We start from the raw sequence: 10,781 nt of genomic DNA on the forward strand, positions 1-10,781 counted from the left end.
AGATTATTGATAAAAAAAATGAGCACAAGGGACTTACCTCAAGAATCCCCTCGAAATCCCTCTGAAGAATCGCCTAAATCGAGCTTGAAATGTTTGAAATGAACCCAAAATCGCGAACCCTAATATCAATAATCTGCCCAGGCTTTTCGCACCTGCGACCAAATATCCGCACCCGCGGAACCGCTTCTACGAAATCACTTAAATCCCCCAGGCCCGCATATGTGCTCCAAGTTTCGCACCTGCGAAGCCGCTTCTGCGGCCTTCCATCCGCTTCTACGGAAACAGGCCTCTTCCTCAACTCCACATCTACGGAGCCTCGCTCGCACCTGCGGTTAACGCCTCGTACCTGGTCCCTGCCCAAGCCATCCCAGCTCTGCTTCTGCGTAAATCCAGTCGCATCTGTGGCATCGCAGCTGCGGCCAACCCCTCGGAAGTGCGATCACACCAGAAGAGCTCCAACTTCACCAATGCACTAAGTCCTATTTTCGATCCGATAACCATCCGAAACCAACCCGAGGCCCCCGGGACCTCAACCAAACCTACCAACGAGTCCTAAAACACAATACGAACTTAGTCGATCCCTCAAATCACCTCGAACAACACCAAAAATACTAATCGCACTTAGATTCAAGCCTAATAAACTTTGAACTTCCAATTTCTACAAATGATGCCAAAACCTATCAAACCACGTCCAATTGACCCCAAATTATGCACACAAGTCACAAATGCTACCACGAACCTACTCCAACTTCTGGAATCGGAATCTGGCCCCTATATTAAATTCCACTCCCGGTCAAACTTTCCAAAAATTCTAATTTTCGCCATTTCAAGCCTAATTCCACTATGGACCTGTAAATCACAATCCGGACACGCTCCTAAGTCCAAAATTACCTAACGGAGCTACCGGAACCGTCAAAAGTCCGTTCCGAAGTCGTTTACTCAAATATCAATATACTATCAATCATTTCAACTTAAGCTTTCAACCTTGAGACTAAGTGTCTCATTTCATTCTGAAATTTTACCGAACCCGAACTGACTACCCCGGCAAGTCATATAATAGCTATAAAGTAAAAAATGAGTAGTAAATGGGGGAACGAGGCTAAAACTCTCAAAACAAATGGCTAGGCTATTACATCCTCCCCCTCTTAAATAAAAGTTCGTCCTCGAACGGGTCTAGAAACGTACCTGAAGTCTCAAATAGGTGTGGATATTTGCTCCGCATCTCCCGCTCGGTCTCCCAAGTAACCTCCTCAACTGACTGACCTCTCCACTGCACCTTCGCTGAAGCTATGTCCTTAGACCTCAACTTCCCAACCTGCTAATCCAAAATAGTGATCGGCTCCACATCATAAGTCAAATCACTGCCCAACTGAACCGTGCTGAAATCCAAAACATGAGACGGATCGCCGACATACTTTCAGAGCATAGAAACATGAAACACTGGATGCAAACTCGACAAACTAGGTGGCAAGGCAAGCTTGTAAGCCACATCCCCACTCCTCTAAAGTACCTCAAATGGCCCAATATACCGAGGGCTACTTTTCTTTCTTCCCGAACCTCATAACACCCTTCATAGGTGAAACCTTGAGTGGTACCTTGTCCCTAACCATGTAAGCAATATCATAGACCTTCCTGTCGGCATAACTCTTCTGCCTAGACTGCGCTATGTGAAGCCGCTCCTAAATCATCTTAACCTTGTCTAAAGCATCCTGGACCAAGCCAGTACCCAATAGCCTATCCTCACCAGGCTCAAACTAAACCACCGGAGATCTACACCGTCTCCCATACAAAGCCTCATACAGAGCCATCTGAATTCTCGACTAGTAGTTGTTGTTGTAGGCAAACTCCGCAAGTGGCATGAACTGATCCCAAGAACCCCCAAAATCAATGACACAAGTGCGTAGCATATCCTCCAATATCTGAATAGTGCGCTCGGACTGTCCGTCCGTCTAAGGGTGAAATGTTGTGCTCCACTCAACCTGGGTACCCAACTCTAGTTGCACGGCTCTACAAAACTGCGAAGTAAACTACGTGCCCCGATCTGAAATGATAGACACTGGCACACCGTGTAGGCGAACAATCTCTCGGATGTAAATCTTAGCCAACTGCTCTGAAGAATAAGTAGTCCCAACTGGAATGAAGTGCGCAGACTTGGTCAGCCGATCCACAATTACCCAACTATCATCGAACTTCCTCGAAGTCCGAGGGAGCCCAACTACAAAATCCATGGTGATCCGCTCCCATTTCCACTCTGGAATCTCTAACCTCTGAAGCAATCCGCCCGGTCTCTAATGCTCATACTTCACCTGCTCACAGTTGAGGTACCGAGCTAAAAATCCCACTATATCCTTCTTCATTATTCTCCACCAATAATGTTTTCTCAAGTTCTAATACATCTTCGCGGCACCCGGTACCGTGAACTGTGGGCCTCATCAACAATCAACTCACGTAGCCCATCTATATTAGGCACATAAATCTGACCCTGCATCCTCAATACTCCATCATCCCCAATAGTAACATCTCTTGTATAACCATACTGAACTGTGTCCTTAAGGACAAGTAAATGAGGGTCATCATACTGGTGCTCTCTGATGTGATCATATAAAGAAGATCGAGAAACCACACAAGCTTGAACCTGGCTGGGCTCAGAGATATCTAATCTAACGAACTGGTTGGCCAAGGCCAGAACATCAACTGCAAGAGGTCACTCACCAATAGGAATGAATGCATGGCTACCCATACTCACTTACTTCCTACTAAAAGCATCGGCCACCACATTGGCCTTCTCGGGATGATACAGGATAGTGATATCATAGTCCTTTAGTAGCTCCAACCATCTCCGCTGCCTCAAATTTAAATCCTTCTGTCTGAACAAGTCCTGGAGACTCCGATGATCTGTAAATACCTCACAAGACACAACATAGAGATAATGCCTCCAAATCTCCAATTTATGAATGATGGCAGCTAACTCCAAAGCATGGACATGGTAGTTCTTCTCATGAGGCTTGAACTGACGCGAAGCATGAGCAATCACTCTACCTCCCTGCATCAAGACACATCCAATACTGATCCGAGAAGCATCACAATATATTGTATAAGAACCAGAAGCTGAAGGTAGAACTGGAACTGGAGCGGTGGTCAAGGAAGTCTTAAGCTTCTAAAAGATCTCTTCACACTCATCCGACCATCTGAAAATAGCACCCTTCTGGGTCAATTTGGTCAAAGGCGATGCAATAGACACGAAACCCTCCACGAAGCGACTATAATAACCGGCCAAGCCGAGAAAGATCCGAATCTCTATAGCTGAGGATGGTTTGGGCCAACTCTGAACCGTCTTTATCTTCCTCGGATCCACCTGAATACCCTCACTGGACACCACGTGCCCCAAGAATGCCACTAAACTAAGCCAAAACTCATATTTGGAGAACTTAGTATAACGTTTATCCTCCCTTAACTGCTGCAACACAATCCTCAAATACTGGGAACGCTCCTCCTAGCTACGAGAGTACACCAGGATATCATCAATTAACACTATGACAAATGAGTCAAGATGAGGTCGAAATATACTGTTCATCAGGTGCATGAATGTTGTTGGGGCGTTGGTCAGCCAAACGACATCACAAGGAACTCACAATGACCATAACAGGTCCTGAATGTTGTCTTTAGGATATCCGAGTCCCGAATCGTCAACTGGTGATACCCAAACCTCAAGTCAATCTTAGACAACACCCTCGCTCCCTGAAGTTGGTCGAATAGATCATCAATTCGCAGCAAAGGATACTTGTTCTTGATTGTAACTTTGTTCAGCTGCTTGTAATCAATGCACATCCGCATGGTACCATCATTTTTCTTCACAAATAGAACTGGTGCACCCCAAGGCGAAATGCGTGGCCTAATAAACCCCTTATCAAGGAATTCCTGAAGTTGCTCCTTCAATTCCTTGAACTCAGCGGTGTCATACGATACGGTGGAATAGAAATGGGCTGAGTACCCAGCACCAAGTTAATACCACAATCAATAGTCATGTCGGGCGGCATGCCCGACAGGTCTGTAGGAAACACATCGGAAAAATCTCTCACCACCGGAACAGAATCAATAGCGGGAGTATCAGCACCAACATCCCTTACAAAGGCCAAATAAGATAAGCAAACCTTCCCAACTATCCGCTGGGCCTTCAAATATGAAATCACTCTGATGGGAACATAGTGTATAAAACCTCTCCACTCGATCCTTGGAAACCCCGGCATCGCCAACGTCACAGTCATAGCGTAACAATCCAGAACAGCATTACATGGAGACAGCCAATCGATACCCAAAATCACATCGAAGTCCACTATACTAAGCAATAAGAGGTCAGATCTAGTTTCCAATCCACCAATAGTCACTGCACACGACCGATATACTCGACCCACAACAATAGTATCGCCCACTGGTGTAGTTACACGAATAAATGAAACTAAGGACTCGTGGGGAATATCTAAACTTTTCAGAGAGGGTCAGAGAATTTCACACCAAGAAAAGGTATTGGTATCTTCACCAACTTCCCGGTGACACAAGGATATGCCACCATAAAGCAGAGGGACTATCTGTATAGGATAAAATATGATCATATTAAATGCTTCGATAATAAAGCGACATGTGGAGCCGAAGGAATATGAAAAGCGAGGCAAAAGGGAATCAAGTCCGAGGGTAGAAATCTCGTTTGTTCCCGAAGGGAATGTTGCTCATAAAGACAAAATAAATGCCTGTCACCCGGTAATATTTAATGGAGAATATTTTATAGCATTAAGTACGTAGCCCATTACAGAGAATATGGCATTCATAGCCTGACGTTACGCATTCTTCAATAGCCCCCATGATTGTCATTTAAGAGGGGTGACGAGCTAAAAACACAACACAAAATTATGCTCGCTAGTCGAATATAGTATAGAAAATATCATATCCACAGGGATTGGATTTAAACAGTATTTTCATAGCTTCTAGTTTTAATTGCTATCCAAGATGATCAACAATTTAGAGCTGTGTGATTTAAAACTAAAATTTACTAGAAGTCTAAACTATTGGCTAATGACAATCGCAACAAGGGTAAGCAAAAATATATCAAAGGGAGAAAATATGGGTCGATTTGATAGGTGTAAGATACTTGTTTGGGAATTAACTCTAGTTACTTCACTTCTATGGTTCAAGTGAGTCTCTCGAATTCACTCTATTATGTTCAAACATTCAGTAGAATCTCCTCTCTCGATTAAGTCTCAACCTTACGATATGAAGTAAGTTAATCTTGGTGAAGATATGCAAGAATCCGTAGTGGATTGATCCTTAGGAGAACCTCTTTCGATTATCCTCCTAACTAGGTCTAAATATTAATTCAACTAGCCTCTTTCGATTACTAACAAGAATCAATGAATTCAACCAATAAGATAATGCAAAACACCACAAATTATGCCTCTTTCGATTACATAAACAAGTGAATATAAATGCAATAATAAAAACATCCAAAACGCTTCAATACAATTAAGTTTAAGTCAAAGAAAAATATAAAACATCCAAACCCTTGTCTTGAGTGAGGATGAATGGTGAAATCCTTATGCTCTTGCTTCTCCCTCTTCTCCTTAGCTTCCTTAGGTTTAAATTATGTCAAAAGTCCTCAAAATACCGTTTTTCTATGTATATATATCAAGTAGGGTCGTGCCCAAATAAATACACCTACTCCTACGCGAAATAGGATACTTTTTTCGTACAATATGTGCGCGGCCGCGCATCTGGAAGTGTGCTCGCTCACTTGGCCGCGCATTTTTCACCCTGTTCTGCCTCTAGTGCGCGCCCAATGCGCGACCAGTGCACGGCCAATCACGTGAATGGTGTTCTGTTGAGAATTTTGGAAAATATATAACATGAAAGTTGTAGCCCTTTTAACTAGCTTTCCAACGATATATTGTAGAGCCCAAACAGAGTTCTAAGAGAAAGGTTATGTTCATTTTAATGGACAATGTGCAAGATGCATGCTCGATTCTTTGTTTCGTTCTTAAAATACACTATCATCCGTTGATCCTCGAATACGATCCCAACTTAATCCTTGGGCTTTTACTCAGACTTCAAAGCTCCCGAATAGCTTGAATTCATTCCATAACATCTACATAGATCGGAATCACTCATACAAGGCATACAACACACAATTAGTGCAAAACATTAACGATTAAAGCTCCAACTCAATTAAAGTACAATAAATTAAATTATAATAATCGACTAAAACATGAGATTATAGCCTACCATCAAGGGGCTTGATCCTAGGACCTTGCTCCCTAGTTGCATCTGTAAATAGTGTGTTCAACAACCAATGCAGGGAGACGAATTTTCTGATAAGACTTATGCTATATATTATTCAAAGCTCAATAATATTTTATCTTCTTACTTATTAAGATCATTATTATTGCCTCCGGAAGCTCTGCTTCCCGAACTAAGATTTCTATTATTTTATTTCGATTTCAGCGCTAAATCTTACATTCTAATTTAATTTATTTATCATTTTGGAATCAAATCGATTCACTTGTCTATAATCACGTATAAATTTAACTGTATCGTTTTACGGATAAACAATAGAATAAAATAAAAAGGTTGGAATACACCAGAAACGAGTGGAACAACGAAATACAAGAACGACCAAACTACTCAATGGTCCTAATTAGTGGGACAGTCTTTCTAGAAATGGAAAGAAAAGTCTTTTGAATCATAAATGTACAGCTTTGCAATTGATATTTCTTCACTTACGCTTGTGGACTAAATTTTTCTGAAGAGAGCTATCAACTGATTGTTTTTGTTTTAACTCATAAATTTGACTCTTAATCAATCGGGTTTATTCGAACTCAATTTTTTTATGCATATGTTTTAAAGATAATCCCGGTTCCGGGATGACCACCAGTATTGAAAGGACAGGACTCAAAGAAACACACCCAGTTACCGTTCAAACCAAGCGCGACACCAAAATTGATCTCGAAGCAGTTCAGAATGCCAGACGTGCCAAAGTATTATGGATCTTCGGATCCTCAGGAGCACATTACCACCTATACAACCGCAGTGAAAGGGAAGAATTTAGCTCCACATGAGATTGAGTCAGTCTTACTGAAGAAATTTGGGGAGACCCTCATAAAGGCGTTCCTGACATGGTATTCACTTTTACTCGAGCACTCAATATATTCTTTTGAGATGCTGGCAGATTCTTTTATCAAGGCTCATACCGGGGCCAGAAAGATAAAGGCCCGAAAGGCCGACATATTCATGATTACACAAGGAGAGTCCGAATTGCTTTGGGAGTTCGTGACCAAATTTCATAAAGCAAGGATGCTGCCACCGGTCGTACCAGACGAAGGAGCAGCTCAAACATTTACTAAAGGGCTGAATCTGAGAAGTTCCGACGCTTCTCGAAAATTGAAAAAAAAGTTACTGGAGTTCGAGGCTACAACATAGGCGAATGTTCATAACTAATATGAGTCGAAGATAAGAATTAAGGATGACCAACTCGATTTCCTGGCATCTAGGTAGTATAATATAGACAATCTATTCTAAAGTAAATATCAATCTACTTTAATGCAAATAGTTGAGGTCAGACTTTAATGTTCTAGAGAAAATCATTGTACTTAGACAAAAAGATTGTGGGATTGGACTATCGACCGAGGAAATGGCAGCTTTCATGTAGCACAGATAGGCCATATCCAATCTGCCAGACAGCTTTCTTTGCGTGTGGAGATAAACAATCAAACTTAGGACAAATAAAGACCAAGAGGGGTCCATTACAGCCATGCATATGAATTCTGTGTGTCAATAATTAAGGTACGTACATTTCAAAGTCAGTAAAGGCGTCGCGCAACCAAGATTTGAAGGTTTGGGATACACTTTTAAATTTAATTAAAATTTATTTTGTATATGAAGTAACCACTATTAATATATTATTATTTTTAAAAAATATATACATATATATATATGTTAGGATCGAAAATTCGGATAGTGCAAAATTTAGTCAAACAACGGTATAATGACAATAACAAAGACAATGGAAGTTGATAACAACGACAATTAAAGTAGATAAAGAAGACTCCAATTTAACGTGGTTCGGTCAAAGTGATCTACGTCCACAAACGGAGAGGGACAATTTACTATAACAATAAGAGTACAAAAGAGAGTACAAAATTAGAGTAAATACTCTAAGGGAATAACCTCACAAGATCACTCCAAAGAAAGGGTTCACACAATTGCTTCCCAATACTTAACTCTCATACAAAACACTCTTAATAAAGGAAGATACGAAGAAACAAGAAATGAAGACTCAAGTGTTGTTGGTGTGTCTAAAATGAACTAATGACCTTCCCTTTTATAGGCAAAAAAGTCTTGGTCTCTTAGGTATAAAAGAAGAGATACAACTTGTGCAAATGATGTCCACTACATAATGCAATATTTTTGGGTCCCAAAGAATATTGTCAACAAAGTCTACACTTTGTAAAGATGTTTATGTTTATGTGAGATGGACTCCATTAGTCAAAATATTGGCTATAATTATAATATATATAGAATTTTTACCGAGCTTTATACGGATACTAGTAATCCCTCTCAATATAGCATAGGTCCGTTTCCGGAAGGCGCCTGTCACTTTATGTATGAAGTCACCTCTCGAGTCATCAAAATCAACAGTTTCATCACGTCTACTATATATTGATACGCCAATCTAACACCCATTGTGTTATTTCTTAACCAAACGTTACAATAATGGCATCTGTGATTGAGCAATGTCAAGTTGTGCCATCTCCCGGCAGTGCAACTGAATTGACACTCCCTCTTACATATTTTGATCATGTTTGGTTAGCTTTCCACCGTATGCGGCGGATTTTATTCTACAAGCTTCCTATTTCCAGACCCGATTTCGTCCAAACTATTATTCCTACTCTTAAAGATTCACTCTCCCTCACTCTCAAATATTATTTACCCTTAGCTGGCAACGTTGCTTGTCCACAAGATTGGAGCGGTTATCCTGAGTTACGCTATGTTACAGGAAATTCTGTATCGGTTATTTTTTCTGAGAGTGATATGGATTTCAATTATCTCATTGGTTATCATCCTCGTAACACTAAGGATTTTTATCACTTTGTTCCTCAGCTGGCAGAACCTAAGGATGCACCCGGGGTCCAATTAGCCCCGGTCTTAGCCATTCAAGTGACACTTTTTCCGAATCATGGCATATCCATTGGTTTCACTAACCATCACGTCGCTGGTGATGGAGCTACCATAGTAAAGTTCGTAAGGGCATGGGCTTTGCTCAATAAATTTGGTGGAGACGAACAATTCTTAGCTAATGAGTTCATTCCATTTTATGATAGGTCCGTAATCAAAGACCCTAATGGAGTAGGGATGTCTATATGGAATGAAATGAAGAAATATAAGCACATGATGAAGATGTCTGATGTTGTGACTCCTCCTGATAAGGTTCGAGGTACATTTATTATAACAAGACACGATATCGGGAAGCTCAAGAATTTGGTATTGACAAGACGGCCAAAATTAACTCATGTAACATCTTTCACAGTAACGTGTGCTTATGTATGGACTTGCATAATAAAATCAGAGGCCGCAACCGGGGAAGAGATCGACGAGAATGGAATGGAATTCTTCGGATGTGCAGCAGATTGCAGAGCGCAGTTCAATCCACCACTTCCTCCATCTTATTTCGGGAATGCCCTAGTCGGATACGTTGCAAGAACAAGACAAGTTGACTTAGCAGGAAAGGAAGGTTTTACAATTGCTGTGGAATTAATTGGAGAAGCTATTCGAAAAAGGATGAAGGATGAGGAATGGATCTTGAGTGGTAGTTGGTTTAAAGAATATGACAAAGTAGATGCGAAACGGTCGCTTTCAGTTGCTGGATCACCAAAGCTTGACTTATATGCTGCTGATTTTGGTTGGGGAAGGCCAGAAAAATTAGAGTTCGTTTCTATTGACAATGATGATGGCATATCAATGTCCCTTAGTAAGTCCAAAGACTCAGATGGAGATTTAGAGATTGGTTTGTCTTTGTCCAAAACTCGAATGAATGCTTTTGCTGCTATGTTCACCCACGGGATTAGCTTTCTGTAGCAAGCCTGGTTAACTTTATATTTTTACCCCAAAATAGAGTTGCGTTTACTTTTTACTTCAACTTGTAGCTGCAATACTTGGATACTTTGGTACTAGTCAAGATAAAAGTTCTTTTTTGAAATGCGTGCCATTCGGTGTATCTTAATTTCGGTTACTTTGTTACTCAATCTACTTTGTCATTCTTTCTATATTTGGAATATTTCAGTTCGTCTTTTTTAGATCCCAATTTGGTTAAGACCATTCTACTAATAATATTATTTTATAGAGTATTCACAATTTTTAAGAAATATATTCAACATATACGTATCGATCGATCAATCAATCAAATATTGATTACGGGCATTTTCAAAGCTCTACCAGGTTGGTTGAATATGGATATAGGTGGTGCCAAAGGATCTATCTCACCTTTGTGATCATGCCGATGTGACTAATTTTTCAAATATGGTACATGAATCTTAAAACAATATGAACACAAACAAGAAGTTTCCTCAACTACATATACTTTGCGTATAGATCTCTCTATCTTGGCCTTTTGTTTTGTGGGCCGTCTACATTTGCCAATATTCCTACATAACACAACTTTAGACGAGTAAAAAGTTTAATCATACACAAAAAGGCAAACGATTTACAATTTATTACCCCGTGAAACAACACATCCATCT

The 10,781-nt window shown here is 40.6% G+C and overlaps 1 protein-coding gene across 1 annotated transcript; it reads left to right on the forward strand.

Annotated features, from left to right (window-relative positions):
• The first annotated feature begins 8,740 nt into the window (after positions 1-8,740).
• Positions 8,741-10,237, forward strand: LOC107782063 (anthocyanin 5-aromatic acyltransferase-like). The gene has a single exon (NM_001325331.1). The coding sequence runs from the start codon at positions 8,758-8,760 to the stop codon at positions 10,117-10,119; it is 1,362 nt and encodes a 453-aa protein (NP_001312260.1). The 5' UTR covers positions 8,741-8,757; the 3' UTR covers positions 10,120-10,237.
• The last annotated feature ends 544 nt before the right edge of the window (positions 10,238-10,781 follow it).

This window comes from Nicotiana tabacum, chromosome 23, assembly GCF_000715075.1.
Source record: "Nicotiana tabacum cultivar K326 chromosome 23, ASM71507v2, whole genome shotgun sequence".
NCBI lineage: Eukaryota > Viridiplantae > Streptophyta > Magnoliopsida > Solanales > Solanaceae > Nicotiana > Nicotiana tabacum.

What these genes read in the sequence shown, in the direction of transcription:
- LOC107782063 (NM_001325331.1), top strand. Translation starts at nt 8,758, where the DNA reads ATGGCATCTGTGATTGAGCAATGTCAAGTTGTGCCATCTCCCGGCAGT.